The sequence below is a fragment of the Mobula birostris genome, chromosome 15, assembly GCF_030028105.1.
Source record: "Mobula birostris isolate sMobBir1 chromosome 15, sMobBir1.hap1, whole genome shotgun sequence".
Lineage (NCBI taxonomy): Eukaryota > Metazoa > Chordata > Chondrichthyes > Myliobatiformes > Myliobatidae > Mobula > Mobula birostris.
Genome location: NC_092384.1, coordinates 60,292,200 through 60,314,759, shown reverse-complemented (window position 1 = coordinate 60,314,759; position 22,560 = coordinate 60,292,200). Strand labels below are relative to the sequence as shown.

Below are 22,560 nucleotides of genomic sequence, written 5' to 3'. Positions count from 1 at the left end.
CTACGAACGTTTTGATATATTACGAGTAAACGATTTCACACTTTAAAAAAAATGAAAGAGAAACAAGGAGCACATTTTTGATTGATATAACTGATGTCTTCTCTTAGTTTCAGCAAACTGTTGGAGCAGTTCTCTAAGTCTTGACCTGTCAATTACCCAGCGTTGGTTCCTTGTTCAGATATAACTCAATTCAGGGGCTGAGGCTTTTCTAAGGCATTGGTCAGCCTGCACTTGTTTGGCACCTTACCTAACAAAGGATGTGCTGGCATTGCAGAGGGTCTAGAGAAGGTTTAGCAGAATGATCCCAGGAATAAAAGAGGAATGAGGAGCATTTGATGGCTCTGAACCTCCAGTCACTGGAGTTTAGAAGAATGAGGGGAATCTCATTGAAACCTCTAGAATATTGAAAAGCCCAGATAGAGTAGCCGGGGAGAGGATGTTTTCTATAGTGAGAGAGTCTAGGACCAAAGGGCACAGCCGTAAAATAGAAGGATGCTCTTCTTAACAGAGATGAGGTGGAATTCCCTTAGCCAGAGGGTCATAAATCTGTGGAATTCATTGCCATGGATGGCTGTGGAATACGAGTCATTGGGTATGTTTATGGTGGAGGTTGATAGGTTCATTAGTATGGGTATTGAGGGTTACGTGGAAAAGCCAGAAGAATAGAATTGAGTAAGTAATAAATTGGCCATGATAGAATGGAAGAGCAGACTCAATGGGCCAAAGGGCCAAATGGCCAAATTCTGCTCCTATGTCTTGTGGTCAGGGCGAAGTAGGAATTCAGACCAGAAATCCAGATGCTCATTGTTGGTGAAACTCTGCTAAGACATATAGAGTAAATGGCAAGGAGTTCGGCTGTGTTGATGTACAAAGAGATCTTGGGGTGTAAGTTGATAGCCCACTGTAATTGGTGATACATATGGGTAGGGTAGTGAAGAAGGCATTTAATATACTTGCCATCATGGGCCAAGGAGAGTTGGGACATCATGTTGCAGTTGCATTGCTGTTCAGAGGATTGGGCAACAGTTTTGTCTCCACACTTCAGGAAGGATGTAGAAACAATTCAAAAGAAATTACAGAAAATAGTCACACACATAAAAGTTGCTGGTGAACGCAGCAGGCCAGGCAGCATCTCTAGGAAGAGGTACAGTCGCCGTTTTGGGCCGAGACCCTTCGTCAGGACTCAGCCCGAAACGTTGACTGTACCTCTTCCTAAAGATGCTGCCTGGCCTGCTGCGTTCACCAGCAATTTTTATGTGTGTTGCTTGAAATTCCAGCATCTGCAGATTTCCTTGTGTTTGCGTACAGAAAATAGTCACCAGGATGTTGCCTGTAAGCATAAAGAGAGATTGCATATGCTAGGGTTATTCTCACTGAAATGTGGGAGATGAAGGGATGAACTTATAGATGTTAATAAGATTAATGTGGTCTAGGTAGGGTAGATGGTCAGTAGGGCAGAGGAGTCTGGAACAAGAGGGCATAGCTTTTAAGTTGAGAGGGGAAAGTTTAAGGAGATCTGAGGGGTTATGCTTTCAAACAGGTGATATTTATTTGGATCTAGTTGTCAGAGGAGGTGTAGTGGCAGATACAATTAAACATTTAAAAGGCACTTGCAGTCATAGAACACTATAGCACAGAAAAGGCCCTTTGTCCCATCTAGCCTATCCCCTATCCCAACTTATTATTTTTTACCTAGTCCTATATAGACCATAGCCCCCCATACCCTTTTTATCTATGTACTTATCCAAACTTTTTAAAAATGTTACAATCAATCTTGCATCCATGACTTCCTCTGGCAGCACATCTTCACTCTCACTCCCACAGATTCCCTTTAAATATTTCAGCTTTCACCCAAAACCCATGACCCCTCAATCCAGCCTCACCCAACCTCAGAAGAAAAAAATGTGCATGTATTTACTCTATCTGTACCTCTCATAATTTTATATACCTTTATAAGATCTCCCCCCATTCTTCTACATTCCAGGGAATAAAGTCCTAACTTATTCAACCTTTTCCTGCAACTCATATCCTCAAGTCCTGGTACATTATCCTTGTAAATTATCTCTGCACACTTTCAAGCTTATTGATAACTTTCCCGTGCGTAGGTGACCCGAACTGCACGCAATGCACCAAATTCAGCCTCACCAGTGTCTTATATAACTTCAACCTAACATTGCAACTTCTGTACTCAATGAAGCCAATATGGCAAAACCTCTCTTTACAACCTTTTCTACCCATGACACCACATTCAAGGAATTATGGATCAATACTTTGAGATCCTTTTGCACTACTGCACTTCTCAGTGCTTGACCATTCACTGTGTAAGTCCCCCCCTGGTTTTTCCTGCCAAAGTAGAGACAATATTTTGGATCAATAAATGTTCATCAAAACTGGATGCCAGATTTTTGACTAAGAATGTTATCTGTTTCTTTTTCTACAGATGTTGCCTGATCTGCTGAGCGTTTCTATCAATTCCAGTTTTTGTTGCAGATTTCTAGCATCTGCAGGTTTTTTCTTTGATTTTTCACAGAGACTTCACACTAGTCTGCATTAATAAGTTCCACTTGCCATTTTTCCAGCTGGTTCAGATCGCACTGAAAGCCATAATACCCTTCCTTGCTGTCCACTACACCCCTAATCTTGGACAGGAAAGGCACAGAGGGATGATCACTTAATTAACTAGATAAGCATCACAGTCAGCATGGATAAAGTGGGCCAAATCAATAAATTCTAATAAAATACGAAAGGCTTGAATTAAAATAAGATCATATCATTACATTGAATAGTGTATGTTCTATTGTCCCACTGCACAGAGAAACTCCCATTTATTGTGAAGGGGAAGAATAAATGGAAAAACTAAAGCACAGAAATTTAAATCTGTGTTAGAGTGACACAAGATTTTGTTGATTTTTTTTCATGTCCAGAGTTATTCTGGGAGAATTTGAGGTAATTGATGAAATTATAATTAGATTTTCCAGGATGAAAACAAAAATGTTGTAAACACTCAGAAGAGCATGCAGCATCTTGGAAAAGAGAAATAGAGACCATATTTTGGATCAATAAATGTTCATCAAAACTGGATGCCAGATTTTTGACTAAGAATGTTATCTGTTTCTTTTTCTAAAGATGTTGCCTGATTTGCTAAGTGTTTCTGTCAATTCCAGTGTTTGTTTCAGATTTCTAGCATCTGCAGGTTTTTTCCTTGATTTTTCACAGATTGTTTGGGAATTGATTAAAGGTTACACAACATTTATAGAATCATAGAAATCATTGAATATGTGTGATTAAAAGAAGAGTATTTGGCCTAACTATGCTGGCCATGCAAGAGATACCCAAACTAATTCCATCATTCCACACTTGGTTCACAGCTTTCTAAATCACAACTCTTTAACTACGCATGTAGGTACAATTTAAATGTAATGAGGGTGTCTGCATCTATCACACTTTCATGCAGTGAGTTCTTGATCTCATCCATTCTTTGGGTAAACAGTTATTGTTTTTTGTTCATCTTCCCTCTACTCCTCCTTCCATTTATTTTTAAATCTTTGACTCTTCTGTTAAGATAAATAGGTCATCTTACTTACATCTTCCAGGCCTATATAATCTTAACCACTTCAGTTAAGCCTTCCTTCTTCCCGTGTTCCAGAGAGTTAACCATTTGGTGTCTGACACAACCTTTTATTGCCTTATGTTCATTTCTATGCATCATATTGTTCGGGATATTCAAGCATCTTGGAATCACAATTAGCTTTATTATCACTGATATAATCATAAAATTTATTTTATGGCAGCAGTACAATGCAAAAATTAAGGCACATAAATAAATAAATAGCGCAAAAAGAGGAATACTGAGGTGGTTTTAAAAATGCAAACAACAGGAATTCTGCAGATGCTGGAAATTCAAGCAACACACATCAAAGTTGCTGGTGAACGCAGCAGGCCAGGCAGCATCTCTAGGAAGAGGCGCAGTCGACATTTCAGGCCGAGATTACTGAGGTGGTGTTCATGGATAAATCTGATGGTGGGAGGAAAGAAGCTGTTCCTAAAATTTTGAGTATGGGCCACTCTGACCCAGAATGGTAGCACCTGCAAGGATTCCTGCTCGGGATACAAGCAAAGGCCAACAGCAGATCTGGCAGGTTCAGTAACCGAACTTATGATGGAGAAGGCGGATGAGCTACGACCTCAAATGACAACGACTATAGTATAGGCGGATGAACATTTGGGAAGAGAATGGCAATTTCTTCAGTTCGCCCAATGGAAGGCAATAGCAAACCACCGTTGTTTAGATACTAGGTTTCCTAGAATCTATTTGCTTAGAAAAGCATGGTCAAACTCACAAAATGTATCACACAACAACAGCGTCAAGAGGATCTTCAAGACAATTCTGAAGATGCTTCGCTTGGTAGGGTTGATTCTGGGCAGCAGGGGATCCCCAACCGTCATCGAGCTACTGCTCATAAAATTCAAGTAACGCAAAAGAAAATTATTGCCACTTGGATTGTAAGAACCCTATATCAAGCAGGAAGATTGGACAATATGATAAATGAAATGGAAAGACTAAAAATTAACATCATGGGAATTAGCGAAGTTCGTTGGACAGGGGCTGGAACATGTCAGGATAGAAGTAAAACACTAATTTATTCTTATGGAACATCCCATGCTAATGGAGTAGGAATTCTTATGGATGAAAACATGGCAAAGGGTGTTTTAGGACATTGGGCAATATCAGAAAGAGTGCTCCTTGTTAGATTCAGAGGACAACCATTTGATTTAGCAATTATACAGGTATATGCACCAACAACAGACGGAACAAATGAGGATATAGATAAATTCTATGAAGAGCTTGAGCGAGCGAAGAATGGATGTAAATCTCAAGCTATTGTTATTGTCATGGGAGATCTAAATGCTAAAGCAGGACAAGGTGCTGATGGAAATACCATAGGAAAATTTGGTCCAGGGGAAAGAAATGAAAGAGGCAAGAAATGGGTAGAATGGTGCAAGATGAATAATCAGGTCATTATGAATACCTACTTTAAGAACCATCCAAGACGCTTATGGACCTGGAAAAGTCCAGGTGATAGCACCAGAAATCAAATTGACTTTATTACTATAAACCAAAGATTTAGAAACGCAGTGTCTCAATGCAAAACATAACCAGGTGCAGACTGTAATAGTGACCATAACCCAGTAATATGTCATGTAAAAGTAAAACTTAAAAAACTAAAGAAGCAAAAACCTGAACAATCCCTTGACTACTCGCAATTAATTAAAGAAGAAAACTTAAGACAAAAATTTACAATTGAAGTAAGGAATAGATTTCAAAGTCTAGAAATAGAATCTGTTGAAGATGATAGCAATCATGTAGAAATGAAGTTTTACTTTCTGAAGGATGCCTTGGTAGAATCAGCAAAGTCAGTGATTCCTAAAAAAGAAAAAAGCACAAAGAATAAATGGATGCCAGATGAAATCAAAAATCTGATGGAAGAAAGGAGACTGAAGAAAGCTAATCCTATGGAATATAAATTCTTAGATTACTTTAGATTATGAGGACATGCAGTCCTCTTTTATTGTCATTTAGTAATGCATGCATTAAGAAATGATACAATGTTCCTCCAGAATGATATCATGTCTGTCTCCATCAAATCAGGATTGTGCACAGTACCCACTTACAAATACCAATATCATACAAGTCCTTAGATTAAAAAAAGTTAAAAGCTTATGTCAAAAAGCCAAAGAAGAATGGTTAAACCAGGAATGTGAGCAACTAGAAAGAAACCCTATTACTGATCCAAAAAGGGTACATCAACAAATCCAGAATGTCACTGGTAAAAAGCTCCTCTGTTCTTCAGGTGAATATTTGAAAGCAAAGGATAGTACCGCTATCATGGAAAAAGATGAGATTATGAACAGATGGACTGAGTATATTCAGGAATTGTTTGAAGACGATCGAGGAGAAAAACCAGAAATTAAGAAGAACATTGAAGGTCCAAGTATTTTAAAATCTGAAGTTCGTAATGCAATAAATAAGATGAAGAAAGGAAAGGCAGCAGGTCCCGATGAATTAGTAATAGAACAAATTATCACCCTTGAAGATTATGGAATTGAAAAACTTACTGATTTAATCAATGACATTTATGAGACTGGAATAATACCAGAAGAGATGAAAAATCTATATTTACCACTCTTCCTAAGAAACCTGGAGCAATAGAATGTGAATTACATAGGACCATAAGTTTAATGAGTCATATCACTAAAATACTTCAAAAAATTTTGATGACAAGAGTTTAAAGTAAGATACAAGCTGAAATAGGTAAAGAACAATGTGGTTTTGTGAAATACAAAGGTATAAGAAACGCAATATTGATGTTAAAGATACTATCAGAACATGTTATTCAAGTGCAAAAAGATATGTTTGTTTATTTGTTTTATCGACTACACAAAGGCATTTGATAAAGTGAAGCACAAAAAGTTATTTGAAATATTACAGGAAACTCTAGATCTAGATTCGCAAGACCTCCGCCTAATCAGAAATCTGTACTGGGAGCAAACTGCTGCTGTAAGAATAGATGGAGAAGTGAGTCAGTTTACGAAAATCAAGAGAGGCGTTAGACAAGGATGTGTTTTCTCCCCTTATTTGTTTAATGTGTACAGTGAAACAATATTTAAAAAAAAAGAGACATCTTGGGAATCAAAGTTGGCAGTGAAAACATCAATAATTTCAGATATGTGGATGACACTGTGTTAATTGCAAGTACGGAGGAAGAACTACAAAAATTAATTGATATAGTTATTGAAGAAAGTGCAAAAATGGGTCTAACTATCAATTGCAAAAAGACAGAACGTATGGTGATATCCAAAAAGAAGGAGAATCCTATCTGCAGGCTGAAAATAAACAGGGAAGGCATAAAACAAGTACAGAACTTTTGCTACTTAGGAAGCTGGGTGACATCAGATGGCAGGTGCGACATGGACATCAAAAGAAGAATAGGGATGGCAAAAGACACCTTTATGAGAATGAAGAGTATACTGACCAACACTAAACGTTTATCCAGTTATGTTATATGGCTCTGAATGTTGGACAATATCTAGTAACGTGAGGAAATGAATTGAAGCAGCAGAGATGTGGTTTTTGAGAAGGATGCAAAGAATATCATGGATGAAACGAATATCTAACGAGGATGTCATGAACGGAACAAGCACAAAAAGAGAAATAAATGTATGAGATCATGAAAAGGCAACGTAAATTCATTGGACATGTGATTAGGAAAGAGGAGTTAGAATGCACGGTAATTATGGGAAAGATTGAAGGGAAGAAAGCAAAAGGAAGGCAAAGACAAATGATGATGGAGACAGCAGCCAGAGAACTGGAAATGAATACCAAAGAACTGATCCACTTGACCTGAAACAGGAGTGTGTGGGCCATGGCAGTCAAAGCTCAAACGGGGCATGGCACCTGATGATGATGATGATGGGTCTTTGGGCTCCTATACCTCTTCCCTGATGGTGATAATAAGAAGAGGGCCTGACCTGGATGGTTAGGGTCCTTAATGGTGGAATCCTGTTTCTTAAGGCACAGCGTTTTGAAGATGCCCTCAATGTCGGGGAGGGTTGTTCCCATGATGGAGCTGACTTACTATCCCCCACTCTATTCCATTAACCCTGAAATACTGTAATCTGAGTCTGTAATTCAAGAATGGGGATTGTGGTGGGAATTGGGAAAAAAAATGTATGTTCACATTACTACCAAGCTCTTTTTGGAAGGCAAAGCAGAAATTATATTTAAGTATCATTGCCACATTTCCACATTTGTAGTTATGAACAAACTGTACCTTTTAAATATTTAAACAATGCATTGTGAGAGGCTGATTAGTTTATATGTATTGCCCTCAGCTGGAACCTCTGTTCCACCTCCTCTTCTCCTCAGGCAGGTAACACATTAATCTGGTTCACATTTCTCTGCAAGTTTCACAGTGGTTGCCTAATCCGCTGTGTGATGTCAGCAATTTCAACCTTTATTTTAATTTTTTTTTAATTTTCCACACTGGAGGTAATCCATGTGCATTCTTACTTACAAAGAATTACTTTATGTTCATTGTCCCTATTGGTCAGACTTTTATTTTTACTGTCTAGTACTGAATGAGCAGAACTTTCCTCCGATTAAATATTGGGAAGATTGACGTTACCTGCTGCTCTATGAAGTTGAGCCAGATTGTTAAGAACTCTGATGTCATTTTATTTAGAGGTACAGCATGGTAACAGGCATTTCAGACTCAACAAGAGGGGGGTAGGCCATTTAGAACGGAGTTGAGGAAAAACTTTTTCACCCAGAGAGTGGTGGATATATGGAATGCTCTGCCCCAGAAGGCTGTGGAGGCCAAGTCTCTGGATGCTTTCAAAAAAGAGATGGATAGAGCTCTTAAAGTTAGTGGAATCAAAGGTTATGGGGATAAGGCAGGAACTGGATACTGATAGTGGATGATCAGCCATGATCACAGTGAATGGCGGTGCTGGCTCGAAGGGCTGAATGGCCTACTCCTGCACCTATTGTCTATTGTCTAACAAGCCCCCAGTACCCAATTACACCATGTGACCAATTAACCTAATAACCCATACGTCTTAACTGGAGCACCCAGGGGAATGGTACGCGGTCATGGGAGAATGTACAAACTCCTTACACACTGTGACGGAATTGAACCTGAATCATTGGAGCTGTAATAGTGTCATGCTAACTAGCATGCCACTAGTTTGCCACCATTTTGGGTTTTGGGCTACATTCCTGCAATATCCCAAGACTTACCTTTTGGCTTATATTGTGCAGTCATTTGATTCTGACCACTTCCAGGCTGTGTACTGCTGGAAAACTCATTCACATCTTGCTATTTTCAGTCATCTTGACCACTGGAGCACATTCCTGGTCAGCCTTCCATATACTATTCTCTGCAAGCAGGGGTCCTCTGAAACGCTGTTTCCAATGCCCTGACCTGCATTGAATCCTATTTCCCTATTGTCCCTTGCTTTCTGACCCGAGTAAACTCACTTTTGAACAGAACTTCAAATTCAAGTTTCTCACTTTTGTTTTCAAATAATTCCACAGCATCATCTCTCCCCAGCTATACCATAATCTCCAATGATGCTCATTCTACCTTCTTACTAATCCCCAAATTTAATTGCCACACCACTGGTGATTGTGATATCAATGATCACAGCCCCTAGGTCTGGAGTTGCTTTCCTAAAGCAATTTGCCTTTTTACTGTTTTTTCATATAATTACAGTACTGTGTATAAAAGTCTTTGGCACGTGTATATATAGCTAGGGTGCCTAGCACTTTTGCACAGTACTGTATATTGATTAAAATAGAAAGGAGGTTGGGAAACAGAAATAAGAATACTTAGCTTTGTATTAGCTCAGTAGCATTAAGTGTTATTTGGCAACTGGAAAGACATAATGTATACCACTGTGCAAAGGTCTTAGGCAACACACACAAAATGCTGGAGGAACTCAGCAGGCCAGGCAGCATCTATGGAAAAAAATACAGTCAACATATGGGCCAAGAGCCTTTGGCAGGACTCTTCAGCATTTTGTGGGTGTTGCTTGGGTTTCCAGCATCTACGGATTTTCACTTGTTTGTGAAGGTTTTAGGCACCCTAGGTATAACTAACACTTATGAACAACTCTGTAGATGTTATGCAAAAATTATTACTTTGACTAAACTTTTGGCCATCCAGCCTCATCTCTGTTCTTGGCTGAAGAAGTGTCTTGGCCCAAAACATTGATTGTTCATTTTCCTCCATAAATGCTGTGTGTGTCACTATCATTTGTGTGAAATCTCATCTAGTGAACTTCCACCTAGTTGACTAAACTGTCCATGCTCTCAGAGGCCATCATTGTTAATGTGCAAGTGAACCAAATTTTCTACAAGCAATAGATTATTCAATAAACAAAAATCCTATCATTCTTGATATATGAAGGCCAATTAGGAAAATATATTGTTTTATTATTATCACATGTACTCAGATAACGTGAAAAGTTTTAGTTTGCATGTCAGGCAGTACAAAAAGGAAAAAAAAGAATAATGTATACTATAGTGTTATAGTTTCAGAGAGAGTGCAGTGCAAGTAACAAATAAAGAGATATAATGGGAGATCAAGCGTTCATCTTTATCATACAGAGGTCTGTTCAAGAGTCCTATCACAGTAGGATGGAACCTGTCCACAAGCCTGGTTCAATGAGTCTTCAAGCTTTTCTACCATTTGCCTGATGGAAAGAGAAAAAGAGCGAATGACCAAGTGGACTTTAGCTGCTTTCTCATGGCAACAGAAAGTATAAAGAGTTTTACAAAATCACACTGAAGATGTCAAAGAAAAATATATACAAATAGACATCTCTGAATAAGCAGGGATATAGGAAAGTGATCCACAAACAGAACTAGACAATTACTTCTGCTGATTTCTAAACAACAGAAACAAAAACAAAATGGGAAAAGCATGCATTAGGATAACAGAAATACTGAGAGAAACTGAAAAAAGTCATTTTGGGAAGAGGCTGCAAAGTCAATGACATTTTTTGTGTTGAAATTAGTTGTTCACAGTAGTCATTCCTGGTAGAAGATTGTTCAAGACTTCGCAAGGTGTTAGCTGCATAGTGTTTATGAAATGATCTACATTGTTCTCAGCCCAAATATTAAGTAAACATAGAAATAAAAGTATTTATTAACCTGGAGACTAGCAGATGGCTGATATGGTTATTTTAATTTATTGATCAGTATGGATCCAGAAAATAAGCTGGCTGCACAAAAAACTATTGGAGTATGATTATAGGTTGTAGGCAAATAAAGTCTATTGTTTTTGATCATGACTCATCCTGATTCATTAGAAGTAAGAGATATGTTGTTCAGCAGCTTTCACAATTGACACTTGTTTCTGATTCCATGAATGCTCTTTTACCTAAATGATTGCTGACACTAATATTGGACATCCACTCCTTCCTAATCATTCTGAGAGTGATGTTAACAGTAGAGCACAGGAATACGACCTACAGCCTGCGATTTTGTGCTGAGCTACTTAAACTTTCTTCCACTCCTGTTCTGAGGTGATATGGCTAATGGATGGAAAGTTTCTACAAAAAAAATATCGCTTTTGTGCCACTTTCTTACTTCAGCATTCCACGGTTGTTGGCCATGAAGTAACTCACTTCGATACCTGATAATTCATGTGTAAGGTAATCTTCAGCAAAGATTATTGGGCGGGAAGGCTGTGATAAAGGCAACAATAAGGTTATTCTGAGGTGTGTGTAGCCTGCTGGCAGTATTATAACCTCATTATCACGCCTCCTTCATTATCTGGCGCCACCTGTGGTTCTGCAAGATATTTTACATAAATATGCATTTTTTAAACTCACGTGTCTAGAATTATGTAGCACAGAAAAAGACCCTTTAGCCTTCCAAATTAGTAGTGATCAGCAAGCATCCATCGACACCAGGGGTTCCCAACCTTACCATTAACCAAGGGGTCCATGGATCCCAGGTCGAGAATCCCTGATGTACACTTATTCCACTGATGTCATTTCATTCTCCCATCAACTCCCTCTAGATTTTACCACACATCCACACACTAGGGGCAATTTTCAATGGTCAATTAATTTACCGCCCTGCATTTCACCACTGGATCATCTGGATTGTACCGGGGTCCCTGATGCTGTAATGCAGCAGCTGCACTAGCTGCACCGTTGCATTGCCCCATGTTCTAGTGACCATCAAGGTGCCTAAAAAAGTGTGGGGGGGGGGAGCGTGTGTGCAAACTCAACAGAAGCATGCTGAATGCCATAATGGATAAAAACAAAATAGAGGGCATCTCTGCTCACACCCGAAGCAGGAGTTGAGCATTTTATCTGGATGCATCGTGGCTTGGTATGACAACCGCTCTCCCGTGATCACAAGAAACTTCAGGGAGTTGTAGACACAGTTCAGCGGATCACAAAAATCAGCATGTCCTCCATCGACTCTGTCTACACCTCGTGCTGCTTCAGTAAAGCAGCCAGCATAATTAAAAATTCCACCCACCCTGGGCATTCTCAATTCTACCCACGCCCATCAGGCAGAAGATACAAAAAATGTATAGAAAATCCAGGCTAAATTACAGCTTCTGTCCCACTGTTATAAATAAGACTGTTAATATGATAAAACGTACTCTTGACTTGTCAATCTACCTTGTTAAGATTTGGCAATTTTGTCTACCTACACTTCACTCTCTGTAACTGCACGTTATTCTGCACAGCAATGGTTCTTCATTCCTCTCCATAATTGCTGCCTGACTTGTTAAAAAAATCACTAAGCAATTGCCATCAACAGATCACTTGCAATACCAGAGGAAACAACACACTGGACCATTGCTATACCACCATCAAGAAGGCTTACTGTGCTATTCCATGCCCTCACTTTGGGAAGTCTGATCACCTGGCTGTACTTCTACTCCCTGAGTATAGGCAGAGACTGAAGAGTACAGAGGCAGTAGTGAGAACCAAGAAGGTTTGCACAAGGGAAGGACTGTATTCAGGGATTCATCTTCGAATCTGGATGAGTATGCTGCAGTTGTTACTGACTTCATTCAAACCTGTGTGTGCCTACAAACACTTACTGTACATTCCCAAACCAAAAACCATGGATGAACCAGGAGGTACATCGTCTGCTGAAGGCTAGATCTGTGGCATTCAAGTCAGGAGACCCAGGTCTGCACCAGAAAATCAGGTATAGTTTGCAAGGGCTACTTTAAGGGTGAAGAGACAATTTCGAATGAGGTTGGAGGCAACATCAGATGCCCGGCAACTCTGGCAGGGTTTGCAAGTAATTACATCCTACAGATTGAAACCCAATAGCATGAATGGCAACGATGGTTCACTACCAGATGAACTCAATGCCTTCTATGCCCACTTTGGGAGAGAAAACACAACTACAGCTGTGAAGATCCCTGCTGCACCTGATGACCCTGTGATCTCTGTCTCAGAGGCCGATGTTAGGCTGTCTTTAAAGAGAGTGAACCCTCATGGGGGTGGGGGAGGTGGTGTTACTGCACAGGACTGAAAGAAGCTGCAGAGGGTTGTAAATTTATTCAGATCCACCTTGTGTACTAGCCTACAAAGTATCCAGGACATATTCAAGGAGTGGTGTCTCAGAAAGGCAGCGTCCATTATTAAAGACCTCCAGCACCCAAGACATGCCCTTTTCTCACTGTTACCATCAGGTAGGAGATACAGAAGCCTGAAGGCACGCACTTAGCGATTCAGGGACAGCTTTGTCACCTCTGCCATCCAATTTTTAAATGGACATTGAACCCTTGGACACTACCTTACTTTAAATATATAGTATTTCTGTTTTTTGCATCATTTTCAATCTATTCAATATAGGTATACTGTAATTGATTTATTTATTGTTACTATTTTATTTTGTTTTTCTTCTATATTATGTATTGCATTGAACTGCTGCTGCTAAGTTAAGAAATTTTACGTCACATACTGGTCATATTAAACCTGATTCCGATTCTGATTGAGTTCCTCCAGCATTTTGTTTATATTACTCTAGATTTGCAGTATTTGCAGAACCTATAGTGTCTAGACTTTATTCTGCACTTGTTAATTTACCTCAATGGACTGTTGTAATTGTTAGGGTTTATTCTGGACACAAGGTGTATAGCAAAATATTAACTTCAACAACCAATCTTTAGACTTGAACATGGGCTGTATATTAAATTTAAAATGCAGCTCTGGATAATAGGTTCTAAGAGCTGTGAACCTTATCAATTAAGCTGAAAAAAAACAGACAATTTTGATTAACACTTCCTTCTTCGCACCCACACAGTCTGGATTGTCCGGAGTGTGGGTGCGAAGAAAGTGGTGTTAAAGTTATGCGTATGTAATTCAAAGGAAGTTCTGTAGATTCATTGTAATTATAGAATTGCCCTTTAATCTTTAGCATTTAAATGTCTTGTAATATTGGGTCAAGCAGGCTTCTTCCTTTCAACGGGTCTCAATATGATGCATGCTTTCTTTCATTTTGTTGAATAAAAGACTACTTCACATCTACCAGCTGCTTCTCTCCGGTGACTTTGTTCACATTATAAGAGTGTTGAATTGATCTGTATGAAGTGTATGCAAGGCAAGTTTCTCACTGACCTTTCATGTTATATATCAACAATTTTGATGACATATTTGATGGCTTTGTGGCCACATTTGTGGATGATACAAAGATAAGGGGAGGGGCAGGTAGTACTGAGGAAGCAGGGAGTCTGCAAAATGACTTGGAAAGAGTGGGAGAATAGGCAAGCAAGTGGCAGATGGAATATAATGTGGGAAAGTGAATGTTCATGCACTTTAGTAGAATGAATAAAGGTGAGGCCCATTTTCTAAAGCCCAGAGGTGTCAAGGAACTTGACAGTCCTTGTGCAGGATTCCCTAAGGGTTACCTTGCAGGTTGAGTGAGTGATAAGGCAAGTAAATGAAGTTTTGGCATTAATTTCAAGAGGATTTAAAAACAAGAGCATGGGTGTGATGCTGCATCTTTATAAGGCATTTGTCAGACTGCACAGATTATCGTGAGCAGTTTTGGACCCATTATCTAAGAAAAGATGTGCTAGCATTGGAGACCATCCAAAGGATGTTCACAAGAATGATCTGGTAATGACAGCATTAACATATGTAGAGTGTTTGATGGCTCTGAGCCAGTACTTGCTGGAATTTAGAAGAAAGTAGAAGGGGGAATCTCTATGTTTGGTTTGTCAACTGGTAGTTAAGTCCACTGCAAGTCAAAAGCCCAATGTCTGTGAATCGCCGAGACTGTTGGAGGCAGCAGGTCGCAGACCTGGGGTTGTGCAACAGTGTATGTTGATGGGTGGGAGGGAGGGAATTACACCCCAAGAGGAAGTCAAACTTCAGTGTGGCCACATTTGCGAGATCCATACAGAGAATGGCTCATACAATACAGTTCTTTGCAGCTATAGTTCTGTTGCTTGCAGTGTTCTGTATTCTGCTGAGTATTGTGGGCATTCTCTATTGGTACCGTAATGTGTGGCGGCACTTGAAAGCTATCCCTGCACGTTGTAATGTCATGTTGGTTGTTAACACAAATGAAGCATTTCACTATACATTTCAATATTGATGTAATAAATAAATGAATCTGAATCTGATTTGAGGCCTCCAGTCACAAACAAGAGAAAATTTGCTGATGCTGGAAATTCAAGCAACACAGCTTCTTCCACAGTCTTCATCCCTGAGCCTATTTCTTTGGCAAGGACTCTCTATCCCACACTGATGACCCCTTCTCATGTCTTAAACCCTCCTCCTCTTACCGGACACCCCACCCTGGTCTTCTGCCTGCGCTACACCTTTTCGCTGCAAATTGCCAACAGGATATCAACCGTCTTAACTTCAACAACCCTCTCTCCAATTCCAAGCTCACTCCTTCTGAACACTCTGCTCTCCACTCCTCCCTCTGGTGCTCCTCCCCCACTTCTGTCCTCTCCTATCAGACTCCCCATTCTCCAACCCTATTTTTCATTCACCAACCAATTTCCCAGCTCTTTACTTAACCCCTACCCCTCCTGGTTTCACCTTTCACCTTGTGTTTCTCCCTCCCCCCAACCCCACCTTTCAACTTTACTCCTGCTTCAGTCCGCCCGAAGGGTCTCTGCCCAAAACACTGACTGTACTCTTTTCCATAGATGCTGCCTGACCTGCTGAGTTCCTCCAGCATTTTGTGTGTGTTGCTGACTTGAGGCCTGACTACTGGATAGTACAACCAGTGGCAAACGTCAGAATAGCTGAGAACAGGTTCCAACAATCAAAGCATGATGGAGTGTAGGGGTCAGAGAACATTAGTGAAGGAGAGACGGTGAGACTACAGAGGAGAGTGAAGGTTACAGGGAGGAAACTAATTGCATGGAGGTGAGTGGAGAAGGGTGTAGTGCAGACTTGACTGACTGCCAAGGAACTACTCCTGTTTCATCTAACATGCTGGATCTACCTAGTGAACTCCTTTCAGCAGGGGTCTTGGGAAGAATGGCTCACAGCTGCTAAATTTAGATAATCATTAAAAGATATAGATTGGGATTTATATATATAGTGGTTAATTAATATTTGGGGCCTCCAAAAATGTCCTAGTTAGAGCAGAATTAGATGGTTTTGAGGTGGATCGAGTTTCGCCAAGTTTCAGCTTAAATGCTCTTTCTCCCCTCAAAAGTGAGAGAGCAAAAAATTCTGCCCTCCCACTGCCTCCCCCCCAACAAACGTGCGAGCGCGCGCGCGCACACACACACACACACACACACCATAAGGTGAACATTATTTGCATAATCCAACCTCCTATCTCCTCGTCACGGACAAATCAGTCAGATGCAGCATTTTTCACCAAAATCTGATGCCACATTTTTCAGCAGGCAGAGATTAAATTATGACTCGTCAACTTGTATTATTTTAGACAATGTTTAATTCAGAATTTTATCTTTGTTGTTATCGGTACAAAGTGAAACAACAGAAGGTATTTGTACAGTTACACAATGTTTTAGAACCATTAACACTGTATTCAGCACCTGGTAAAATGCCTGAGATATTGATAATCAGAGAAGTATTGACATAGATTTGATCATGAGAGGAAGAACCTGTGGAGATGTCTTGTCATTTAGGTTAAAATGAAAGGAAAGCCGTAAGACATGAAAATAATGTTGTGAAAATAATTGCACAACTGATGTTACCACATAGGTCATGAGCAACACACATCAAAGTTGCTGGTGAACGCAGCAGGCCAGGCAGCATCTCTAGGAAGAGGTACAGTCGACGTTTCGGGCTGAGACCCTTCGTCAGGACTAACTGAAAGAACAGCTAGCAAGATATTTGAAAGTGGGAGGGGGAGGGGGGATCCAAAATGATAGGAGAAGACAGGAGGGGGAGGGATGGAGCCAAGAGCTGGACAGGTGATTGGCAAAAGGGATATGAGAGGATCATGGGACAGGAGGCCGAGGGAGAAGGAAAAAGGGGAGGGGGAAAAACCCAGAGGATGGGCAAGGGGTATAGTGAGAGGGACAGAGGGAGAAAAAGGAGAGAGAGAAAAAGAATGTGTGTCTATAAATAAATAAATACCGGATGGAGTACGAGGGGGAGGTGGGGCATTAGCGGAAGTTTGAGAATTCAATGTTAATGCCATCAGGTTGGAGTCTACCCAGACGGAATATAAGGTGTTGTTCCTCCAACCTGAGTATGGCTTCATCTTTACAGTAGAGGAAGCCGTGGATAGACATATCGGAATGGGAATGGGACGTAGAATTAAATTGTGTGGCCACTGGGAGATCCCGCTTTCTTTGGCAGACAGAGTGTAGGTGTTCAGCGAAGCAGTCTCCAATTGGGTCTCGCCAATATATAGAAGGCAGCATTGGGAGCACTGGACGCAGTATATCACCCCAGTGGCCACCTACGCTCTGTCTACCAGAGAAAGCAGGATCTCCCAGTGGCCACATACGGAGGAATTGTGAGAAGGGGATGGCATTTTTGCAAGAGACAGAATGAGAAGAGGAGTAGTCCAGATAGCTGTGAGAGTCAGTTGGCTCATAGTAGACATCAGTAGATAAGTTGTCTCCAGAGATAGAAACAGAAAGATCTAGAAAGGGGAGGGAAGTGTCGGAAATACCCCTTGTCCATCCTCTGGGTTTTCCCCCCTCCCCCTTTTCTTTCTCCCTGAGCCTCCTGTCCCATGATCCTCTCATATCCCTTTTGCCAATCACCTGTCCAGCTCTTGGCTCCATCTCTCCCCCTCCTGTCTTCTCCTATCATTTCAGATCTCCCCCTCCCCCTCCCACTTTCAAATCTCTTACTAACTCTTCCTTCAGTTAGTCCTGACGAAGGGTCTCGGCCCGAAACGTCGACTGTACCTCTTCCTAGAGATGCTGCCTGGCCTGCTGTGTTCACCAGCAACTTTTATGTGTGTTGCTTGAAATTCCAGCACCTGCAGATTTCCTCGTGTTTAGGTCATGAGTAAAAAAGTCAAGTCTTACATGGAAATATAAATATCAAACAATTCAATTTACAACATCTCGCCCTGTGTTACAACGTAAAAATAATCCTTACTACAATTGTAAAGATAAAGATTAAGACGATGAATGATATTACAACGATTAAGCATATAAAATTAAAAGGCATATTTATGTAAGGTTTATTAAACTGTAACATAATAGCATATTTTCAAATGTTCCAATGTACTACTTGTCAAAGCAATACTAGTTTGCAGAACACTACTGCTTTTAATTAGTGTTTAAAAGAGGGATGTTCGTAGCCAAAATCTACTAGGTACTTGAGCAAGAAACTTATCTTTGGTCACTGGTACTGAATATTCTCAGGAATATTCTCCTTACCATCACACACCCCAACAAATTCAGTTCCATTTGTATTTGAGGTAAAACCATTAGGAACTCAATCACAATTTGATTCTGAACTATCCCCCAACAAATACCAGTTACAACGATTTCCATTGATCATTTGGAAAGGGACAAATTTGAAAAAATCTAGCGGGACCTCTTCCAATGGAGAGATAGTATCATTTAACTATCTTAAAGTATTTAAGGAAATTGATTTGATTTGGCCACTTTAATTTAATGGTGTTTACTGGTCAAAAGCAGTATTTGCTAAAGCAAAACATGGAACCAAGCAAAGTATAAGTGATGCATATTGATATCCAATGTCAAGTTATTTTCATGTCCGGTCACTGCAAATTCACTGCAAGGATTAAGAAGTAGGCTTAATGTGGTTTAATGGTAAATCATTTGAGATTAATGCCGGTACTTACTCTAAACTCTGAGAGTTTGTTTATTTGCCTTTAGGATTTGGGGTAGGTGGGGCAGGAGCTGCTTGGAGGGAGGTATAGGGCAATGTACACATGTTGCAACACAGTTCTTTGCATCTCCCAGATATATTGAAAGTTAAAGTGGGAATGTGTCACTTTGTTCTGGAAAAACATTCATAATCTTCCTCTAAATTATCATGCTATGCAGAACCATTAAGAAGATTTTAAAGGAAAAACTGAGTCACTTAGAAATTGACAATGTTCATTTCTATTGACTTCATTCGAATACATTTTGAAGTTTTAATACAATGTGCGAACATACATTTTGCACTGCTGATTGGAGCAGAATTTCTGGTCAGTACACTTTCCTCCATTTACTAATATTCCATTAAAAATAAATCTGAAGGGAATTATTAGTGAAGGGAGTTATATCTCAATGTGGCCACATTTGAAAAATCAATATAGTGAATTACTTTACAATACAGTTTTTGGCAGCTGCCTTTTTATTGGTCTATATTTAATTTTACAAATGTGATATGTGTAACAGGAGATTCATGAACTTTCATACTCGAACTAAGCAAAGTGTACATTTTATCTCACGTGTTGTGTTGCACAACTGTCATTCCAGTTATTATTAATGAAGTGTCATGATCTTAAGGATGAAAAACATAAATAGCAATCTTTTCCTTTCCTACCATACTATGTGAGTTATTTCAATTTTGATAGTAACTAAACAATAAATATCTAGTTCCACTGTAACTGGGGACAAACAGGTTGACTTAAGGATAAGAACAGATAACTATGAGTTCAACTAGATTAGTCCCATTGGTTAAAATGCACTACATATGCTACCATATATTGATTCTTATCACTGAATAACTTGTTCTTAAACTATGCCATTATACAAGGGGTTCTCTATATTTTATTCTAAACATTCAAATTGTAATGAAGAGCAATAAAGCAAGTAAAAGGCCTTAAAATACAGACAACTGTCCCATAGTAGAGTTTGAATATAAAAAATGTATCAATACTTAAATGAAATGTAGGTTAGCTTATTGGATGTTTTATAGATACATTTTAGCAATTTTTTCCTTCATAGATGCTAATTTGACTTACTATGCTTTGCCAGTACTTTGTTTCATTGATGGTACAAAGTACAGGATTACACAAAATCTAAGTATTCAACTTTTTCAAACTTCCTCCATTTTCTATTTCAAGATCAAGTAATATATTACAGATGTAATTTCCTTCTTCAAATGATTCTATCCTGCAAATAGATGGACCTACTGTCAAAAGGTGTGTACTATGTTTGGCATGACTGTGATAATAACTAAAGACCTTTATCAATTGTTAGTTTCAAAATTCTGTGCAATTTCCTGCTAACATAATTGCTATAATATGGAGATGTTCTTTGACCACATTCTACTGGAGACATCACTCTTTGGCTCTTACACTGCTCATTGTCAGAAGTACATAGTAAAGATATATCAAACTTAACTCGCAAAATTATGAATTGTCAAATGAAGTCTTTAGACAGTGAAATTTAATGACTAGAATGGCTATCCAAATACTGCCACAGTAGCTTAAACATATGTGAATTGAAATAACAATTACCTTCATAGAAAATGTACAGTTCTGAGGTTTCTGGCCATGGAAATAAATATCAATAAAGCTGCCTTCTGCTCGAAAGTGCATACTATATTGGTAAAGACTGAAATTTGGAAATCAGAGAAGCTGCTGCCTTTCTTGTGAAATTGGCACACTAATTACTTGCAAATTACCAGATCCACTTGCTTTAAGAGTTTGACTTTGGACTAGTGAGGATTTCCAAATCCTAGAGGCCAAATCTTAATATTGATTTAACTGCTTCATTCTTCAACAAATCAATTTTATCATACAAAACAATGAACCAGGATGAAAGTTTACACGGGATGTGTAGAATAATCATTAGTTAATTAGTAACTGATTTTTCCTGATAATTTCTCAGATGAAGCACGTTGGAAACAAATACACATTGACATGGTTTCATCATTAAGTGGAGATTATGACTTCTGTGGCAATTTATTTTATTTTCACAGGAAGATTAAAGGCAAATGGCCCAGCAGTTGCTAGTGATTTATTGTGGCTCATCCTTCTTGCTACAAAATTCTTATTTCATGTACTTGAAACTTTATCTTGCCATTACTATGCCAGCAATTTCAGGGATGTAGTTTGATGATAAAAAGTTAAAGTGTGATATCTGTGACTAAGCATTAGTAATGCTCTAGGTTACCTGTAAATTTACAACATTTGAAATTGCTATGTTTCTGTTCACACTGCACCTTGCTGTCCTGTCACAGGAGCAACTTTAGCCCAGATGTTTATGATGGTGTTTTTTGTAGCCAACAGCATTATTGGAGTTAGTCCCTGCAAAATAAGAACAGCCATGTTAAAAATGAGCTGATCTGAATCATCTTTGGCTCTATTAAGTTGTTGATTCTGAAAGATAAATCTGAGCATGAACCTTTCCTCCCAAATAAGGGAACTCAGGTCTTTTGGTGGATGGTAGTTGGATAGAATGGGGATTGAGAGTGTTGTGGAGAGTTAACCGGATGGGTGGTAAGATGAGAAGCCAGGGCAGAAGGTGTATATTGGTGGTGGGAGGTAAGCTCAGATAGTTTTGGCTGTCAAAGGTGGTGTGAGAGGCACCAGAAAACTCTAAAATCTGATCCTCAGTGTCTAGCTGCCGATTTAAATGAACATACAGAGATATTTTTAATTTGGATATACAGCATAGTAACAGGCCCTCTAGCCTACGAGTCTTGCCACCCAATTACAATCATGAAGCTACTAACCTGAACATCTTTGGACTGTGAGAGGAAACTGGAGCACCCGGAGGAAACCCACAAGAACACAGAGAGGAGGTATAAACTCCTTAAAGACAGTGAAAATAATTGAACCCAAGTCACTGGCATTGTGGTATTGTTACACTAACTGCAACTCCAAATATTAAATTTTGCTTGAAAAATGAAGAATTATTTTTGCAAAAAAAGATTTTAGCAAGTAGTTTCTCTTATATTTACCCTTGTTTAAAGATTTTAACAAGCACTGCAAAATACTCAGCAGTGACCTCACTTCTTGGAAACAGATATTATGTTACTAGTCCAGTTTGGAGATATAATCGTACAACATGGGCTGGTAGGCTGCGAGAAAGGGTCAGCAGAAAACATGTCAACGTGTCAGTCAAAAATCATACATAAGTCACTCCTTCACACATTAAACCTTTATATTTGTCATTGAAAAGCAGAATTGACAGGTATATCCCTTAATGCTGTCAAAAGAAAAGGAACATACTTTTGACAGAGAAGCAAAAACAAAGAGGAATGCTGGAAATCAGCAATAAGGGAAGTAAATGCCGATAATATTTGGTGGTTAAGGCCCAAGTGATTAGAATTAATCAGAGTAATATGAATTAATTTAATTTCCCTTTCTGTATATTTAATGAGGGACACCTTAGTTAGACTTCGTGTGATGTGGTTTGATGCTGTTATAGGTGTCCTAATTAGATCGTATCGCATGACAACCATGTGCTGATACAACAGATTTGCACATAGTTTTAGTAGAAAGCACAAGTTTAATTACTTAATATGCAGCATGAAGTTGCATAAATGAAGAGACTATTAGCACAGCTGAAAAAGACGGATGGCCACTTGTTGCTAAGGCTCTTAATTTTTCTTCTGCAAAATACTTAACTTAATTTCAGC

At 39.3% G+C, this 22,560-nt stretch overlaps 1 protein-coding gene across 2 annotated transcripts in view; it reads right to left on the bottom strand.

Moving 5' to 3' along the window:
- Positions 1–10,103: 10,103 nt before the first annotated feature.
- wfdc1 (WAP four-disulfide core domain 1) overlaps positions 10,104–22,560 on the bottom strand; it is an 89,348-nt gene continuing 76,891 nt past the window's right edge. Inside the window, exons 6-7 of one of the 2 annotated variants that reach the window (XM_072279877.1) lie at positions 21,139–21,223; positions 10,104–10,257 (exon numbers count right to left, since the gene is read on the bottom strand). In XM_072279877.1, the coding sequence (XP_072135978.1) occupies positions 21,165–21,223 (59 nt within the window). In that variant the 3' untranslated portion in view covers positions 10,104–10,257; positions 21,139–21,164. Of the gene's footprint in view, positions 10,258–20,731; positions 21,224–22,560 lie in introns of those variants that run through there. The other variant, XM_072279876.1, reaches the window with a different exon arrangement.